General features: G+C 42.4%; 1 protein-coding gene across 1 annotated transcript in view; it reads right to left on the minus strand.

Annotated features, from left to right (window-relative positions):
- The window catches only part of OTOG (otogelin), a 1,045,291-nt gene that overhangs the window by 462,762 nt on the left and 561,117 nt on the right, over nt 1-21,412 (minus strand). The window contains exons 26-28 of the mRNA XM_085647044.1: nt 18,417-18,551; nt 17,107-17,253; nt 6,424-6,543 (exon numbers count right to left, since the gene is read on the minus strand). Of these exons, the coding sequence (XP_085503170.1) occupies nt 6,424-6,543; nt 17,107-17,253; nt 18,417-18,551 (402 nt within the window). The remainder of the gene's footprint in view (nt 1-6,423; nt 6,544-17,106; nt 17,254-18,416; nt 18,552-21,412) is intronic.

Below are 21,412 nucleotides of genomic sequence, written 5' to 3' on the forward strand. Positions count from 1 at the left end.
CGAGGTGACCCCCGAAGACACGTCACGCATGATGAACACCATCCACTCCGGATCTCCGACCGACCCGTGCCCCCATCATGTCTTCAACAAGGCAGCCTCTACCATCGCACCCCACCTCCGAGACATCATCAACACCTCCTTCAACACAGCAACCTTCCCGGAGAGCTGGAAGCACGCCGAACTCAGCGCTCTGCTGAAGAAACCAACAGCGGACCCGACCGACCTCAAGAACTTCCGCCCCATCTCGCTCCTTCCTTTCCCCGCCAAAGTCATCGAGAAGGTCGTCAACAAGCAACTGGCAGCCTTCCTCGAGACGAACGGATCCCTCGACCCATCACAGTCCGGATTCAGAGCCAACCACAGCACCGAGACCGCCCTCATCGCAGCCACCGACGACATCCGAGCCCTGCTCGACAACGGCGAAACAGCGGCACTCATCCTCCTAGACCTCTCCGCAGCATTTGACACTGTCTGCCACCGCACACTAGTCCAACGCCTCAACGACACCGGCATCCAAGGGAAGGCTCTGGAATGGATCATCTCATACCTCTCCGGCAGAACACAGAGAGTACGCCTCCCTCCGTTCCGCTCCGAGGCCACCAAAGTCATCTGCGGCGTCCCGCAAGGATCGTCGCTCAGCCCCACTCTCTTCAACATCTACATGAAACCCCTCGCTGCCATCGCACGCCAACACAACCTCAACATCATTTCCTACGCCGATGACACCCAGCTAATTCTCTCCCTCTCCAGAGACCCCGACACCGCCAAAGCCAGCCTGCACGAAGGGATGACAGACGTCGCTGAATGGATGAACATCAGCCGCCTGAAACTGAACACGGACAAGACAGAAGTCCTCATCCTGGGACCATCACCCTCCGCATGGGACGACTCCTGGTGGCCCCCGGCACTAGGCACCGAACCTGAACCGACGGACCACGCACGCAACTTGGGCGTCATACTGGACTCCTCCCTATCGATGACCAGACAAGTCAACGCCGTCTCCTCAGCTTGCTTCCACAACCTCCGCATGCTCCGAAAGATCTTCCGATGGATCCCGACCGAGACCAGGAAGACGGTCACCCACGCTCTCGTCACCAGCAGACTAGACTACGGAAACACCCTCTACGCCGGTACTACAGCCAAGCTTCAGAAAAGACTTCAGCGTATCCAGAACGCCTCCGCCCGACTCATCCTGGACGTCCCCCGACGCAGCCACATCTCGTGCCACCTGAGAGACCTGCACTGGCTCCCTGTCAACAAGAGGATCACGTTCAGACTCCTCACCCACGCACACAAGTCCCTCCACGACCTAGGCCCAGGGTACCTCAACAGCCGCCTCACCTTCTACACGCCCACCCGCCGGCTACGTTCCCCTAACCTCGCCCTCGCCGTCGTCCCTCGCATCCAGAGAGCCACCGCTGGAGGAAGGTCATTCTCCTACCTGGCAGCTAAGACTTGGAACTCCCTACCCGTCCACCTGCGGATGACCCAGGACCACCTGGCCTTCAGGAAACAGCTCAAGACCTGGCTGTTCGAGCAGTAGCAGACCCCCTTCCCCAAGCGCCTTGAGACCCTTATGGGTGAGTAGTGCGCGATATAAGTTCTTTGATTGATTGATTGATTGAGGAAAAAAATATTTTTTATAAAAATTCAGACAACGATAAAAAATGCTGTATGTTTAGAGTAAAACTTACCATAGGCTAAAGTAGAGCAAATGTAGAGGTGAAAAGTCAATGGGAAGCATCTAAAGTGATGATGATAGCATCAAGTAAACAACACAGTACCTGTAGGATCCTTGGAAATGTAAAGGAGTTTAAGAAATACTTGTGCCTGAAGCTGATATCAATTGTAAATGACACAAAGCTGTTTTCCACGATGCTCTGTGTAGCGTGTGCTCCGTGTAGAGGTTACCATGGAGATTTGATGCAATCCAAAATGGCGGCATGCAATATAATGTAGAGTGCTTGATGACACGTCTCGACGCTACTAAGGATGTGCACGTCAGTGCTTGCAGGGTAGCGTCGCGAGCAGTGTTGCGAGCGTCAAGAGCCGTTGGAAGAGAGCAAAAGTAAAGAAAATTGCCCAATTCCAGCTCCAAGATCGCACGGAGTCAGGAAAAGCAGAAACAAGCGCAGAAAAATCCTTCGAAGAACGAGAAGGGTGCCCTGCACTAGTCAATCCACACCAAACGTCCAGAAGAAAAAGGCAAATCCGTGGGTAGACAAAAAGGGGAAACGTTGGTAGCAAACTTGTCCGCCGTAAGCGTCGCTTGTTGCCAGTGTTAAGAAGACGGACACTGGTAAGTTTCAGTGACTTTTATTTCTTCTGTATTAGAACCACCAACTCCAGCATCTGGCCAGTCTGTTCTCCAAGTAGCAACTGTCTCACACAAGACGCTACCATGGTGATGGAACAGCCAGGCTAATGGAACACTTTGAATGATTACAACAAAGATCCCCTCCATTCTGCAGTGGTTTGAATTTTACCTTTTTGACTCTTCGTTGATCTTTGTTCTAAAGCTTCTTCCCATTCCCTCTTAGAGTTATGTGATTCTGAAATTAATTTCTCAGTACTTAAGCACTTCACTCTGTGTTCTAAGGCTTTACTCCAGGTAGTAAGCCCACAGCAGTGTGTTCTGACCTCCAAAGGCCCAGCGAAGATGGAGCCCTGTATCTGCCAAAGAGGTTTCTCAATAGTTGGCTAGAAGTATCTTTTCCATCATGGGGCATATTGTAACTTCTGGAAACTCAATATAGCCTTCCTTGAAACTAAGCTTAGGGCTGTCCTTCACAAGTTTGCTTCTCCGTGTGTCATATAAAGTTAAGTACATCATATATTAAATCTAAATGAGAATCAACAGAAATTCTGTACAGATAGTGCCAGAGAATCGGAGCATTGGTGAGAGGCACTCCCAGGAATAACCAGGCACAGCCCAACCCGCAGAGAACTTTACAGAAGACAACATGCGCCGAAACGAAGTCTGCTACTTCTTTGTTCAGAATGTCAGCATATATCCTCCTGGTGAAACGGAATGCAAAGTTCCAATAAAGACCATGATGTTTAGGAATCATCTGAGAACATTTTGCCCTAAATTATATAAAATGAACTGAAATCCATGTAGTTGATACACTTATCCGATAGTATCAAGCTTAAGCACAAACAGCAGTGTTCCGCCTGGAGATTGTCCTTTTTCATCTGTGCCTAACAGCAATTCATTAGACTGCCCCACTATGGTGAAGCCACAAAGGTTAATCCACCAAGATGCTATTAGGGCTAGTTAACCTCAGGTCTTGGTCTCAGTCGACATGTAATGGGTTGTAACATAATTCTGTATGAGAAAATATCGAACTACAACAATATATAGTGCTGAATTTCGTATCCAGAATATCGTTTGCTGTATCCTCAAGTTAGTGGTAGTTAACTGAGTAGTACCTCTCCTTCAGGTATTTTGATGAATATGTTCAATCTCTCCTGCACTCCTCCCTGCATTGTCGTAGTATATTGTCTTACTTAGTTCATTCTACGGCTGAATAGTTTTGTCATATTTTTCATTTTTAGTCATTATAGTAAAAACAAATGAACAACCACAAATGTAAGCTAAAGTTACTTTGTGTTCAAAAACAGATCATTAAAGAAAAGCTAATAAAGGAATACATCTGAATAAATGGAGGTGAGAGGTTAGATAATAAAATGTCTAACACAGAATTATGGACTTATACATCATGCTGAATCTTGCATCTTTAAGTTCTTAAACATCTTAGCAAGCCCAAAGGTTTCCAAAGGGAGATCACTAACCCTCATTATGAGGTCAAATTCCTAGGTGAAACCGAAGCATTTACGAAACTGTATTATTCAAAGATAGACACAGAGACACTCTTAACTACCAGAGACATTTCTGACATATATTATGTGCATGATGCGATCCCAAAACACTCTAGAACTTCTCTAAATGTACCCTTCTTCATAGGCAAACATTTTCAAAAGAATTAACACAAATTAGAAGGTTGCCTTATTTTATATCTTGAAAACATCACAACAAGAAACAAATCTAGCCACTTCTATACCCAAGGCATATAAGAGCGAGCATTAAGCAACCACACCTGAGCTTGTGTAAGCAGCCTGTGTCCCAGTCACCAACTGTGATGCCACAAAAGACATCTACATTACCGTAGTAATTTGTCATGATATGGGAGATGACAAGGAAAGGGGGTGGGCACTTAACACACAACATATTATCTTGTCATGCATCTCTTTGTTATGTTTTGACAGTTGCGTAATTATAACAAAGCAAAGAGCCCTGATATTTTTTAATGTCTAAAGGAAAATACCAAGTTTTCTCTATTAAAACAAGCAATATAATCAAGGTACTGCTTTCAAAAAGCCGAGTACAGAGCAAACTGACTTAAAAATTGCCATCATTGGTACTTAAAAGAGGATCCTAGATTGTAAAGGGAAAAGTGCCGACAATAGGTCTCAGCTCCATCAACTCGCCAAGATGCCTGTGTCTAGGATATCGGGGAGGTCCAGAGTTCAACACCGTAATCATGCCACTAAGAGCCTGATCATGAGTCTGGCACGGTGGCGCAGCTTGGGCGGTCTTCCGACCGCCCTATTAAACCTAGGGCGGTCGGACCTCCGTTGCACTTCCACAACCGCCAGGGATCAGAGATCCCTGGCGGTGGTGCGGTGGTCCTGAGGCCACAATATGCTTGGCCAGACAGCTGCAGTCCAACCAAGCATATTACAAGTTTCCTCTCCGCCACAGATTTCATGGTGGTTCCTACTCCATGAAAACCATTGTGGAGAGGAAACATAGGCGGCCCTACAGGGCCCACTGTTGTCTCAGGAGCATGGGGTGCATGCAGGGGGAATATGTTGGGGTCCCTGTGTGCATGCACCCCAGTACCTGCACGGCATGGATTGCACCAGCCCATGCAGTGCAGGTACTACCTTCGACGTTCCCATGGCGGTGTCATGGGAACGCCAGCGAACCACCTGCTAGTGACTGCAAAAGTCTTAATCTGGTGGGCTGGCACCATCATGGTTTGGTGATGCGGGAGCAGGGTGGCGGCATTGTGGTCCCATACCGCCAAACTCATTATCAGGCCCTAAGTCAGCAGCCACGGCACACAGCATTAAGGGTCTCTGCAATTTATTTCTGCAGAATGCTCTTCACACTACAGACCCCTAGTCACTTCAGTTTATCAAGTGTGGTCCTGGCTGATCGGGGAGCCAAAAGGAGAGCAGAAAAGATTTCAATATCACCTTCATTTTTTACCTGAATGTCTTAGCATGGTGTTTTCCATTAAGGTGCTACTAAATGTAGGTCCACATGGGGCGTTTTCCAAAATATTTTCGAAAGACATTGGTAAAAAGATAATCTGAGAAAGTTTTGAGGGATATCCAATTCCAATACAGTACACATAATTATAATTTCACCCATTCTTACAATGTACTTATGCATTGATCTGAAAATTGGGACTAGAAGAATTAAGCGAATAAGAAATCGATGCATGTATGAGGTATTTATAAAGCTTGAATTTAGCCACAAGACAGCAGAGCGCTATCAAAGACAACAATACAGTCACAATGTAAGAGTAAAAGTGGGCTGTTAATGCATCATGATGTAGTTTTCTTTAAAGGGGTTTATCTTAAGCTTATCTCTTAGTTGTAACCGGGTTGGAAAATGTTTTTTTTTATTATAGTGCCACAGAGGAAGATATATCTTGTTTCAGAAGAAATGCGCCACTTTTACCCTGACGAGAGACCATGATCATCCCTATTTCTGTACCAGTGAAAGTCTAGTGAGTCTTGTGAATGTATAGTTCAAAATAGCCACTGACCTATGTAAGGGTGCTACCAATCAATATGTATTTTGTGTTTGCTCAAAAATTCAAAAAGTGGTCACAATAATTTTAATATGGCAAGGAGCTACATATAGGCATGTGCTGTGACTACCCAGGGGACCAGGGCTGATGTTCGGCCAGAGAAGGTCAGTGGGTAACCTTTATTGTGCCAAGGATCCTCCATGTGACTTAGGAAAACTGCTCAATGTGCCATCAATGTTCATAGGCGAACGCTGCTTCCTGAATGGGTGGACAGGGAGAGAAATATTTGAGCCTAAGTCACAAAGGTAAACATAAACTTTTGTTTATGATTCACAAAGGTATTTTACTAGTAGTATCTTCATGGCCATGGAGTCTCCGAACATAAAATGATAGGACAGTCTTACCTTTTTATGTGAGGAGACTTCTCAGTTGTAAAGTTACTATTAGTAATATAGCTTTCTGCATAGCAAATTGCGTGTGAGCGACAGTTGATTGATTTTAGTTTGTATTATCAAGAAGAGTAAACATAGGTCTATGGACCACAATAAAAAACATAGACTTTGTAACATATAATTTATCTTTTAATTATACTCACTTCAACAGCTGCCCAGCTATTTCCAAATTCCTGTGAATTTGTCAGTTCAAAATTCTCTGGAGTTTTCATTTCATTTACTGTTTTAAAATCAAAATTTCCACACAGGCCAGTTAGTTTATTCTAAAAACAGAAATAAAAGTAAATTATTTGTTATGATTTTAAATGTTGCCCAGAGCAATTATGTTGTATTTATCCTACTGCGTTGTGCTCTAGCACTACAGACAACTGACTAAATAAAGCACTTAATTTGCGTGCACCTTTTGTTTTACAATAATACTGAAGTGTAACATGAGTACAGCAGCAAGTTGTTGGCCTGCATACGTGTTGTAAGAAATTGGGGTATTAGTTGAGGGAGGGTGAGTACCCACCCCAGGTAATAACCACATCCCTTGTCGGGGTGAACTACTAAAGTTGCTAAATAAACCTGCGACCATCCACTTGGTAGATATAGCAAAGAGCAGACAGACCTAACTTGCAATGTGTAAAATATTTATACAGTACAAAACCAGTAATGGGCAAAATACAATACAAGAAAAAACCCTAACCAATTTAGAAAAATATAATGACTTAAAAAAATTACATCAAAATGACAAAAATCTAATAAGAGAAAACAGACGTATGATCATTTAAAGTATAAATATAAAAACAGCGACAAAAAGCACTAAGTTCCAACCATGGTCATCCGGTTGCCCTTGGCCAGCACCTGGGCACAACTTCAGGGTGACTGTTGCGGAATGCGGGTTGGATCCAGAAACCATGTTCGACTTGGTCACTAGTTTTACCTAGGGATTTAGGGCCTGATTACGACATTGGAGGTCTGGGAGTTGGCTGCCATGCCAGCGCCATGTTCCCAGACCTACAAAGTCAACTGCCACCCACCCACCAGATTACGAGTTTCCTCTTTGTCTGGTGGGCAGGCAGGACGGCGGTCCCATTGCAGTGCCTATTGAAAAGGCACCCAATGGGAGCACCTAAGTCTATGCTGTGCAGGAAAGGGGGGCATGCAGACAGGAGGGGGAAACATGTACCCCTGGGCATGCATCCCCGTGCACAGGGGCTACAGGGGGCCCTGTAGGTCCCACTTTCTTTCCCCATCACCAGCCTTTTCATGGTGGGCTCACCGCCATGAAAAGGTTGGGGTGAGGAAACTCGAAATATACTTGGCGGTGCAGCAGCTGCACCTCCAAGCATATTACTTCCCAAGACCAATGCAAGCCCGCCAGGGATCACGGATCATAGGAGGTTGGGGCGGTCCCCTGGAGGTCCGACCGCCGTACTCGTAAGACAGCGGTCGAACCACTGATGTGGGCGTCCCTGACTGCCAGCGCATCTCCACCGCAAGTTTGGCAGTCATAAGCCAGTCCTTAGTCTCTGAAATGGAAGTCAACACTCCTCAGTGGGTCAATGCAGCAGCCTCAGTGGCATTACAAAATTTGAGGGGGTCCCCCTGCAAAGTACATGGAGGGGCCCCCAGCCCACCACCTATTACTTTGCCCCACCGCCCAAAAATCTGGTATTTTTTTATTTGAAACCTCCAACATTTAATGAAATGCCTCTATGTTGTCTTGCTCAAAGTTCTAACATGAAAGTGGTAAACACTCTTAATATATTCAACTATGCCATTTACAACATTGTCAGGACCAGATTATTTAACTGAGACAGCAATCAAGCCAAGGAACAGTCCTGTTCTCAGGAACTGCCTATAGCTGAATATTAAAGAACAACTAAGTAGGGTCTGAATTAAAATTTATATTGATGAACAATAGCTTGAAACTATCTCAGCAGCTCTACGGAACAGATTGTCATCATTAATGCCAACTGCTGAGAAAAATACCTGGAGTGTATTTCAAATTTAAGGAAGCCAGGCAGTGTTGTGTTCCATCATTACCACCCACTTGACCTCAGAATTCTACGACACTCTGCTGGGCTAACAATATTTACATTCTGTTACTACCTGCAGGAGTGCCCAAGTTCATTCAACTTATTTCTCACAGATTTTCTGGTAAATAATGTAGGAGATGGAAATTATTATCTCCCATATGAATGATAAATACTTTTTTTTTAAAACCATCATTTGATTATAATTTAGGCTTTGTTACGCTGCTCATCTGGTTGTACCATTCGTGATGACATGAAGCGAGAATATTTGCTATTTTGACATTAGGTAGATTACGAAAGAAGTTAGTGCAATCAATAGTGTGTGGTACTTCTGAATACTACCAATTTCTTTTACATGTTAGAGTAGTGTAATACATATTACAATAAATGCCAGACTGCCTACTTCCCACAAACCTCAAGCTTGCATTTGAAAAAGGCTTTGTGGGTTCAACCAACTCCTAATTCTGTAAATTTTGGGTAATTCAGAATTTGTCAACCTTTACTTACTAAGAGATGTGTGGATTAGATGTAGGGTTTGTTTCTTCATCATGATGTTCTTTCCCTAAGGTAATATTTCACATTGAGGGAATGTGATGTGAGCACACTTGTAATACAAAGAGAACTGATGTACAGTGCCTGTAGCATTTCATATAACCTCAGAAACACTTATGCAGAGTTTAAACATTCTGTACCTTTGCTACAGTTTGCTTTTTTGCTGAACTTTGTACACAAATGTCTTTTCCATGGGCCAACACGTGCCAGCACACGTGGTAATTGGGACCATCATATTCACAGGTGACGACTCCAGGGACATCCGAAGGATTTTGGGGGCCCTGTGTCAAGCATATTTTGGGGGCCACTGTAAGGAACAGTTTTGAATTTAGGATTCTATTTCAGCTCTTTCATGCCCTCTCAAGTCACTGACAGTGCACAGACCCACTTGTCCAAATTCTGAAATGTGTTTACATGTAATATTCAGGGACAGTGATGTGTGCTTTCAATATCGTAACACAGCAGCTGTTCGCTAATATTATTGCAAATAATCTCTGTGACACACTCCCATTTCCCATATTTGAGGTCATGATTTGATCCAAAAGAAACTATTTTATGGATCTTGAATGAAACATAAACACAACATTTCTCTACAAAATGTAATAGACACACATATCACCCACAGTGAAATTAAAGCAAAGAAAATGGTATTTAAAACAATCTGTTCAAGAACCATTCAAAGCCATCAGGGCAAGCAAGACTCTACAGAACAGAGCTAGTTCTATCAGGGGGCCCCCTGAAATGCTGGGGCCATGGGCCAGAGTCCACTTGGCCCATGCCTTAAAATGCCTCTGGCATTGGCCCTTAATTGGTTGCAACAATCTCCCATCCAGTAATGGCAACTTAATGAGAGGCAGCAATCGTGACCTGGGGAAAAAAAAGAAGGCCCTGGCAAGAGGCCGCATAGACATACTGAGGTGCCCACTCCGATGTACCTAGTAGCAGCAAGCAACCCCCAAAAAAGAAACAGTGACATCACAACCCCCATAGGAACCCCGACCAACCCCTAAAAAAAAAACATCAGTCAATCCAATGCCCTCACAGGACTGCATGCAGGCAAGACTGGGCTGTATGTAAAAACCTTGCCTACAAAAGATTGATATATCGATAAATATAAAGGGCCAGCTGCAGAGGACGTTGTCACATCTTTAAAAAGCTTTAGAGTGTAAATTAAAAACGTGATGTCTCTTCTGCCTCTAGTCGGGCTACAGCACCGTGCATGATTAAAACGCTGCTTTAGAGCAGCAGACACATTTTGAATGGGTCAGCCGTTTTCCTATCGCTAACATTTGTTATTTATACCCAAGAAAGTACACCAGGGGCAAGAAAATGCATGCCCCAACCCAATTGCTGTCAGCCAAGTTGGAGAACAGCAATAATAATAACAGCTTACAGTAAAGCCCGTAGTAACAATGAAAGTGTTGTCAATAAAGCATTCTTAGCAGCTCCCCGTGTGGAAAAGCAATGCCGGATCCCGCAGGACACCCCCCACAGTCCCCAACAAAGTGTGTCAGGCCCGGGGAATGGAGTCCCTGGGGCTACAAGTGGCCCAGGAGGGGGCCACGTGCGCCCCTCCCCAAAATGTAATTTAAAAAAAAGGCCTGCCCCGGGGGATGGCCTAAGGAGGGGGGCAAGGCAGCCCCTCTCCTATATAAAAAACATTTTTAAAAAAGGAACATGCCCCGGGGGATGGGGTCGCCGGGGCCGATCATACCCTCGGGAGGGGGGCCACGCGGCCCCCTTCCCGAATTTTTTATTAAAGAAAATTAATTAGGGGGCGGGCCCTGGGGGATGGGGTCCCCAGGGTCAAAATATTAGGAAAAGAAGGGGGGCCACACAGACCCCTTCTTAAACAAAAAAAAAAGAAAAAGACCGGCATTGTGCCGGAGGCCACGCCCCCTTCTTTTAGCACTCTGCAAAAGTGCCCCCACACGCGTTTGCAGAGGGGAAACGAATTCCCATTGAATAATGGGGGTCCCTGGGGGCCAACTAGCCCACCAGAAATCGCCAGGTGGCTGCGTTGCAGAGAGGTGGTCTGAGGCCACGCCCCTTTTTACATCACTCTGCAATGCAGCTCTGTGGCACTTACACACAAATGGCATGTTTTCAACAATGTTTCAACAAAAAAAGGAAAACGACAGAATTGATAAGTCCCAGTCACATTCTGTAGACAGGACTTATTGCCTATTTTCATTTAGCTTAATACGGCCCATGTGGGCCCTTTCATAAAGCCCCCTATTGCAATAAAGTGACTGTGCAAATTGTGCAAATTCGTGCAAGTACACATATCTGTTACTCAGAGCCACATCCGTGACACCTATTTACAAATAAATATACATTGCCAAATTTATAAAAAATCTAATATATATTCTCTATAAAAGAATTAACCCATTGTGCAAAAAAGTGTATATAATAAATATCTTTCACATTAAAATTCAGTGCAATTTTACGAGACAGGGAAATAGCAGCATACATCTAAAATTCATTGAAACTGTATATTACTTTTCTCATAAACTGATGAATATCCAATTTACAAATGAGTATGAAAATCCTCACTTGAATTTAATCCTCTAGGATTCTTACTGTCCAACTCTAGAATATATTTCGTTTCCAATCTCCTTAATAGGACCTCCCGGTTCCCTCCCCTTCTTTGTGTGGGAATTGAGTCTACCACCCAGTAGCTGAAAGCCTCCAGCTTACTGGAATGGTGCTCCTTAAAATGACGTGCCACCGGGTAGGTCAAATCTTTGTTGGTGATTGCTCGCATATGCTGGAGTACCCGCTTGTGAACCTGCAGCCTGGTACTACCAACATACCGCAGGCCACAGGGGCACTCCAGCACATACACCGCAAAATCTGTCTTACAGTTAAGATATTTGGAGATAGGAACAGGTTCAGGAAGAAATGGAGTCAGATATGTTTTTCGATTTACTCCATATCTGCATGCTTTGCATACATTGCAACGATAGAACCCTTTTCTTGCCGATAACCATGATTTAGATAGGGTCAATTCAGGGCTACTGCTTACGAGCACATTGCTCATAGAGCGTGCTTTTCTGAAAGCTATCTTTGGTTTCTTTGATAGAGAATTACCCAACACTGGGTCAGCCCGGACTAGTGACCAATTGTTGTTAATGATTTTATGTACTGCTCTGTGCTGTGTACTGAAGGTCAAAATAATCTGTGTGTCCTCAGTGTTAATGACTGTTTGATCATTTGGTGGGGCTACTTTGGGTGTCAGTGCCTTAGTTCTAGTGATGTTATTAACTTTTGACATAGCCCTAGAGAGTATAGATTCTGCGATTCTCCCTGAAGCGTTCCCTGCATTCATTTTGAGCTTTAAGAAAATCAGCTTCTGTACTGCAAATACGACGCATCCTTAGCATCTCACCAAAGGGAATACTATTAATCAGGTGTTGTGGATGATGGCTGAGTGCATGTAACACCGTATTTCCCGCAGTATCTTTCCTGTGTAGTCTAGTCTGTAGTTGGTTATTACAAACAAATATTTCTACATCCAGAAAAAAGACTGATCTATTGCTGATTTGAAAAGTGAACTGCAGGTTCAAGTCATTGAAGTTAATTGCTTCAAGAAATTGTTTGGCACTGAGTTCATCCCCTCGCCATACCAAAAACAAATCATCAATGAATCTATACCAGCAAGTGATATTCGACTCTATGATAGCGCGGTGTCCGGCCATGAGGACCATTTCCTCCCAGTAACCCATGTGTAAACATGCGTAACTGGGAGAAAAACAAGCCCCCATGGCCACACCACGTGTTTGCTGGTATACCTGATGCTGAAACAGAAAAAAATTGTTCTCTAAACACATGGATATCATGGTGAGCAACATTTTGTTGTGAGAGTACATTCCCATAGATCTTCGATTGAGATAATATTCACATGCCCTGACCCCATCCAAGTTATGAATACTTGTATAGAGGGATGTAACATCCATGGAAATGAGTAACATATCGGGGCTCCATGGGACTTCAACTAACTTTCTCAAAAAGTCCCCAGTGTCCTGTATATAAGATGGGAGACTTTTCATATGTTCCTGGAGAAAGTGATCCACATACTTGGAGACATTTTCCAACAAACTACCCCTGGCTGAATTGATCGGCCTGCCAGGGGGCTTGTCCATTCTTTTATGAATTTTCGGGATGAAATAGATAACTGGTGTAATAGGGTGGTCTACTTTAAGGAATTTAAATTCATCCATTGAGATTAAGCCTGCAGATTTCCAGGCTAACAGTTTGTTGTAGCAGTCCTGTCGTGCTGCATTCATCATTTGAGGCGTGCTCAATTTATAGCAGTTGCGGTTATTGAGATGAACAAGGGCTTCTTCCATATACTGGTTCCTGGGCCATAACACCACATTCCCACCCTTGTCCGATTGCCGCACTATGATGTTATCATTCCTTTTTAATTTCTGCATGAGCTGGACATACTGGTTATCCTGCTTACTGTATTTCTTTGGTGCCCTTGCCGTCAAAGAGTACAGATTCTTAAGGTCCGCTGCAACCTGTTCATTGAATGAATCAAAATTGTCCTTCAACATGAGGGGATAAAAGGTGGATTTGGGTTTAAAAGGAGTTTTTTTCATTGGTTGATTCAGTGGTGTGCAGCTCACTTCTTCCAAAACTCCTGTTTGCTCATTATGGAGCTGTTGTAAATCCCTAATTAAATCCACATCACCAGCAACAAGATTGTTGTGAATACCTTCTCCATCAACCAAACCATGAGAATGTACCTCTGGTGTATTTCTGGGACCTTGGAGGGCAAAGAATTTGCGCAGCTTGAGTTTGCGCACAAATTTATAAATGTCAATCCTTGTCTCTGCATATTTAAAATCCACCTTAGGGCTGTATGTTAACCCCAATGCAAGGATATTAGTCTCCTCTTGTGTCAGATTGATATCGGTTAGATTGACTACAGTCTTGCTCGTGGCTATACCGGAGTTAGTTATCTCCGTTTCCATCCTCTGTTTGATTTCTTGTTGTTGCCATCGTTTGCGCTTGTAATTTTGCCGGTGCCTCGCCCTGCGCTTTTTGTTCTTCCTGTATCTGCCACTTGCGTAGTTGAGGCTGCAGGGGCTCGGGGTCTCAGGGTTTGCTTCCGATCCTGTCGCATGCAACTGATTTCTTGAGCAAGCGACGCTCTTTGAAACCCCAATCCCGGATTAGATTTTAATTGTTCACTTTCCGATTCACTATCCACCACTGAACTGAGGTCGGTTGTTGACGTAGATGCCAATTCCTCATCCGCTCGCGGGTGAACCTTTGGACCCTTTGCCAGTACTCTTGCTTTAACTGCATCATACTTCTTAGCGAAAGTGAACACGCGCCCTTGTTCATAATCGGCTTTATCCCTTTGGAAGTTAAAGGTCTTCCGTTTTTTAATCACTTCCTCATCTCTGCGCAAGCGTGCCATCATTTCAACCCTATACTTTGATTTTTCCGATGTGTCTTCTGATTCTGAAATAATCTTTTCCATGTCCTCTATTTCCTTTTGTAAGGCCGCTTGGTCACTGATGGCATATTTAACCAACACTTCGACTAATCGTCTGGAAGAGTCCAAATTAACCGAGGCCCATTCAGTTATGCATATATGTATGCTGCTTTCTGCAGTTCTTCCGACTTGCTTCCACCTCACAGGGTGGCAAAACATGCTCCTGACCCATGTGTGAAATGATGATGTCCGCACTCCCGGATGTTTTTCAATAACATTTATTGGGCTGATGCGTTTCGACCTCCTGGGTCTTTGTCAAAGCCACAACACCACTAGTGAAAGTGCCCTACTTTCTATAGAAAGCAAATATAACTCGCAAAACCCTTCAATGCACAGTGTTGTCATAAATGAGTTAATTTCAGATGTTGCAGTGATGTTATCCATTAGGTCCTAGTACTTACCATGAGTAATGTAATATGTGATGTATTTTGCAGTATAGTTTTTGGGTTGGGGTCGCCGGCCCTGAGCCTTAGAGAAGTCCTTGAGATCCCATTCCCCGGGGCCAGGTTTTTTTCTCCTTACACCAGTCTTGGGGACTCTATCCCTAAAGGCCCCATTGAAGCAGTGACCCATGGACCCTATCCCACAGGACACTGCTGTGTTGCTTGCCCAGGAGAGTTTAGGCAGGGAATGTAAACTTTATTCCGAGCGTGCTCACTCCCGGGCAAGGAGCTGGTGGGAGAAAAGGAGAGCTTCTGGCTGCTGCTGGCATCCATGATGGGTGCTGACTGGAGAGCCGGCAAATATCTTGGGGATCTTGGGTCTCTCCCTGTGGCCGCCAACGATTTGGCAACATTCTGGTGGTCCTTTGTGGGCAGTGTGGCACCCACTGGAATAAAGGATGCAGGCAGGGGAGCCGGTAGCGGCCGCTCTGGCCTTGGGGCTCACCCCATGGCTCCCGACTGATGTGGTTACATTGTGTGGTGCCCAGGGTGGGAACCGAGGCACCCCTGGCATAAAAAGCCAGCTTCCACCAGCACCATGAAAGGCACTGTGGAGGCCTTGGGATTTCCCTGTGTTCCCAATCGTAATATACGCTATTGGTGGGACTGGGACACCCAAAAATAACATTATTAAAGAAATAATACATTTGTTGCAGGAGTGGCTCATTTATTATTCACTGCTTGGTGCAAGGAGAGCCAAATAATTATTTGCAAGGGCTTTTAAATTATTTTTTTCTTTCAGGTGGTGCCCCTAGAAGGGGGCGTGGTACCACCAACCATTTATTTAATGTTGTGGAGGGCTGTCAGAAGTGCAGAAGCCCCCCAGCAACATAAAGAAAACATAGAAAATCTCCTAGGTCATTGAATCCAGGACCATTGGAGAGCTTGCCATTTTTTTTTAAAGCAACTGGACCTGTCTGTTCTTCAGCTGGAGTGCAGGGACACTTTGAGGTTAGTTCTATGGCTGCACTTTGCAGCCATAATTGTTTTAAAAAAAAAAAAAGTTTTGACAATTACTAATATTAAACATTGCAATGTGAGAATTTATGAAATATATATTTGATTAAAGTTATTTGTGACTTTTTGACAAATCCAATAGGTCTGCTTTATGTATGTGGATTTTTTGATAAACTACATAAGCCTAGTGCTTTGCATAATTTGGTATTTTGGTCTATTGACAAAGTCAGGAGGTCGGATTATTTAAAATGACACCCTTTGTATCGATTCATGACATATTCAGCATTCCATGGCACAGGGAATAGGGCGCAGGGCTTAGCGATAGCCAGGCTCTGCGCCCAACCTACTGCTCCGCACGACTGACTGTGTCATGTAACAATAGAAAGGCTGCCATGCACAGCAAGGGGATATGCGCCAACGGGAGTTTGTGCCCAGAGCTTTAACTTTATAAAGCATGCCATGCATGGCAGGGGGGTTTGCGCCAACAGGAGGTTGTGCCCAGAGCCTTGTCGTAGGACAGGCCCTACATCCAACCCCACATAGTGATGGACATCTTACTTTAAGCTAAAAAAAATAGAAGTTCACTGAAAAAAACAAAGGTTAAAGTGACTTTATAGTGAGAAATTGTAAAACTATTTTACTTTACATTAAAAAAAGCGTTAGAAATTCACTGGGAAAAACAAAGGTTAAAGGGACGTTAAACTTAAGTGAAAATGTCAGTTAAAGCATACTATTTTATACAAACAAAACCACAGAGATTCACCAGTTATAGTTATCGCAGGTAACTATAACCTCTGCCCTGACGTAGCTACAACTAATTCCCTCGCCATCACCTTCTAATTACCTTACATATTATATCATAACATGTTCTATGACATAATTGATAATGCATTATCTTAAATTACATCATTGATGACAACACTGCATGGCAAGTTACAAGTCATAGTTACATTAGGGCATACGTTATAGTTACCTGAGATACTTATAAATGACAATTTCTGTGTTTTTTTAAAATTAAAATGGAATGCTTTAACTGATATTTTTACCTAACTGTAATGTCCCTTTAACCTACCATCTACACAAATCCATTTAAATGAAATTGGTGTTGCTAGGCATAACATTTTGTGCCATTCTCAAGGTGGTCCCTTTTGTCTATTAATCATTGCATAGGCTAGAATTTCTGCATATTCAACTCCTCTTCTAGACATGTTAGCAATACTTTCTGATACATGATATGGCTTTTGGTAAGTTACTTTCCGTGCTAATGAAATGTTCTGTACTGAATCTTACACTTTACATCTTGTTCAGTAGACATTCTTATTTCTTGAACATGGGACGTACCTGCCACTGTGGTCCAACTTGTACGTGAACAGTTGTTCTTTGATCCCACAGGATGGTAATGTGCTCAAAGGAAAAATGAATGAAGGTAAAAAATCCTGCTTGCCATATGTGGATGTTTTGTCGCTTGTCAATATTACTAGAAGGGCTCTGTTGAAAGCAAGTAAGGACAGTTGAAGAATTACAACAAGAAACTACTCTGTACAATAATAAAAGGTGATATTAGAATACACTGCTGTAACCCGATTATGGCAATGTATAGTGGCACTTTGTGGCTAGTTACATGTTTTACTGTATGTCTATTAGTCAAATTAACATTAATAAATTAATTTTAAGTATTTCAAACTAGGTAGTTATACTGACTGCAATTTGCTAAGGTAACTGATCTGGCCGAGTCTACACAGCCATTGGTTATGCCAATGCTTGCTTCCTTTGCTTAGGTTTATTGTTTAAAGCAACATGTCAGCCATCTTGGAACTGTAAACTAATCATAAAGTGTAATAAAGGCATTCCAACATGGCCACCCTGCATGCACATGAGTGTGAATATGCATGAAGCATAGGTGGCCATCTTGGAATGGCATTTGTTATCCTTTATGGCAAAAAAGAATGAACCCAAGGATAAGATTGGAATTAATATTTTTTCTGATGGTGAACACCCTCCAGAACTATGATCTATGGTCCTGGTGTAAGTTGAGGATCATCTATCATTGTTTAATCTGATGTTATGAGTGAATAATTATGCACAGCTCCCATTCTTAAAACATTAAAAAGTGTTTTTCTTTGAAATAGTAATATTCTACACCCTTCTAGATATTCCATTAAGTTAATCATCATATTTGGTAAGACGAGTTTTAATTAGAGATGTGTAAATTATGCAAAATTTAGCAAACATTATACAAAATTCCATGAAATTGAAAACTACCATTTAGTGCTATATTTTAGCATGAAATGTGTCCTCAAAATGCATCCTCATATTTGTTTTGGACAGAATACACATTTTGATCAACAACCACTCCCATTCTGATCGCCTGTATTGTTCCTGTGCTCATGCGCTAATGTGGTGTATTGGCGTAATTATTTGGAATTTCTCATAAGAAGTGTTTAACAAAAATTTCCCAAAACGTTGAGAGAGTACGCGTGCGTATTGGAAATTGTGCCCAGGCCTGATTTTAATGTGCCTTCTGTAATTATATATGCTTTTTTAATTTTGTATATTACAGTGGACGAGGCGGATGGCACAATCGTCGATCGAAGTGAACACAATTAAAATACATATTTAACACAATAATGACATCTCAAGTACAAACTTACTGGCTCGCCAGTGTCATCCTCAAATTTTATGACAGATTCTCCAACATGTATAGAAATATATTTTCTGCAAATGATCCCAGTATTGAAGCAGTTCACATTTTCCACAATTACAGAGAATCGGTGACTTGAGGTACTCTACAAAAACAAACAGAAATGATGAACATGTGTAAGAATGAAGTGATAAAAAAGGCCAAAGAAATATAGATTTAAGCATTAGAGCTATGACTACTATACAGCATTCTGTTACCAGGTCCTTATGTCCTGGGCGAGAGTACACAGAGCCCAATCGATTGAGTCTTATACTGTATGTAAAACTACTACTGAGATAATGAGGCAGACTAAAGTCATAATGTCATGCATTATCAACACTCCATCACCTGCTCCCTCTAGTTGTGATAAATTAGGGTAATTGTTTTTCTAACATACATTTCTATTGGGTATAATTTAGAGGATGGTGAATGTGGAGCTTCAACAACAATTGGGAGATGCCTCTTTACCAACCTCGCAGGTCCCCTGAAGTATTCTGCTTTAGAACTTTGGATGAGTTTATTATAGGAGCTTCTTACTGCCCTCAAATGCTTGAGGTGAGAGTTGGATGGAGAGATTCTCCATGATCTCTCAGCGAGCCTTAGAATGCAGAAATCCACCTCACATTGTCCAGACCAATCAAACTTGTTTTTACCTTTTAACAATTGCCTGATGTGATATCTTTTGTCAGGAAACCCCTCAATGTATTTTGTACAATACTCTGCTAAGCCTAAGAATGACCGTACATCATCCTTACTAGTCAAAGAAGGTGCCTCCTTAAAAAACTCTAATTAAGGACGATTTGGGTTTAATTTCATTGTAACTTATTAAATGCCCCAAATAAGTCACAGTGTTCTCAGCGAATGGGCAATTCTACAGTCAATCCCTTTGTTTCAAGTATATTCAGCACTCATATAGGTCTTTCATCATGTTATTTTTTGTTTTTCCCAAAAACTAAAATGTCACCCTGAAAGAATTTCACCAACTCCTCACTGCTGAACATTGAAAGACTGCTGCAGCTAGGCCAAACGGCATGTGCTTAAATTGGAAACAACCTTCCGGAGTGATAAATGTTGTGAGCTTCCTAAAATCAGAGTTCAAAGAAATCTGATGGTAGGCTGATGATAAATCAATAGTTAAAAAACACTTTGTATCATTCTTACATGTTACCATTTAATTGAATTTTAACAAAGGAAACTGGTCTACAATTATGTTGGCATTTAAATAACATAAGTCGTGACACAACCAGATTTTGCCATTGCTGTGTTAAGCTACAAACATTGAAGAAACCCAATCAGATGCCTCTATAGGTTTAATTATTCCATAAGAAATTAGCTTTGCCAATTCCTTAGAAACTTTTTCTCAAATCACAAAAGGAATGCTCCTCACTTTGTGAACTTTTAGTTTCACATCCTCCTTTAAAAGAATTCTATCTTCGAATCCTTTTAAATTACCCAATTTGCCACTGAAAATGTTTGGAAACTTTTCCAGCATGCCATTATCTGTTTTTACACCTTCATCCACTACTAGCACTTGTTCTTCACAATAAGGGTCAAGTGTCATATGCACATGCACAAACATCTGTTTTTGAATCTGAAAGTGAATCATCTGAAACAAACCAAATCAATACATTCTCCACTATATCCTTCTGGATTAATAAAAAGGTTAAACAAATGTCCTCCAAACTTATATACAGCTTTTTCAAGACACAATTCCTCATTGATAATGGTATACAGTGGCGCAAAGTGTGCATAAATCTTGAATTACTTTTTGCGGACTTCCCATCAACATTTAGAATTAAGTTAACACAAAGGCTCACCACTTTCCTACAATTCTCCTCCTCACACGCTGTGCTAAAATTGTCCTAATTTGCAACCTCACTCACATACTACTAAATAGCCTTTTTTCCTCTCCTACACACCTTTGCAAAATGTCCTACAATACCACTATTGCTACATTTCTGCTTAGCTACAGGACAATTTTCGCTGAAAGCCACATGTTCCCTTCAGTCACATCGGTAACATCTGGCTTGATCGTTAGGTTTCTGTTGATCCTTAATGGGGATACTCGGATTCTTGTTTCTATTCTGAACTTTCTCAACAGGCTCACGTTCTCTTAACTCTTGAATTAAGGCCCCAGCACACATACTTAACAGCTCAGCTTTTTGCGCAATAGCTAGTAAATCATTTAAAGCTGCATCCCCATTAACCCACAATTGTTCCTTAATATCAGGATGGCTAGCATGCATTCCTAATTGATCTCTGGTAGAATCATCCTGTTTTGAACCAACTTTGCAATCCAAAGCTATTTTTTTCAACTCAGCCATATACTGATTCACAGATTTATCTTTTCCTTGAAAGAATGTGTATCTGATAATCCTTATGCACACTTGCAAAATACACATCAAGATCAAGAATTGTGTCATTGCAAATATTAACATTTTCCCACAATTACATATTTACTCATCTTAGAATAGATTTAAAGTCCTTTAGGACCTAAAGAGTGCAATAATATTGTCTTCTTTTGTCAGAGGACATTGTGGTAGATTTATCAACTGCATCCAGGTAGTCTAAACAATACTCCTTCTACCCCAATCATTTCTGGCACGGTTCACAATCAGAAATCCAAAATTGTTGCAGAGGACTAATAGTAAAATTCTGTGAAGGAGCACTTCCACTTTGTGTGCTCATTATAGTGTGATGGAATTGTTCAGTGTTCTCTCTTCACCTTATGGAGGACTAGTTCACAGTCCTTACTGCACTACCCACTAATGCACAAACACTTAAAGTGGATAATTCACAAGAAGAAGACAAATCCAGCAATTACATTTTCCCAGAAGCACAATTTAAGTTTTTAGTTCTTCCCCAGTACTATGAAGTAATTTCCAGTACTTAACAGGAAACCCACCTCAGCAAAGATGTGGCAGAAAGTTGATGGTTTTCACAAGGATAACTATGCTATTGACAGTA

This window comes from Triturus cristatus, chromosome 3_2 (genome assembly GCF_964204655.1).
Source record: "Triturus cristatus chromosome 3_2, aTriCri1.1, whole genome shotgun sequence".
In the NCBI taxonomy this organism is placed as follows: Eukaryota; Metazoa; Chordata; class Amphibia; order Caudata; family Salamandridae; genus Triturus; species Triturus cristatus.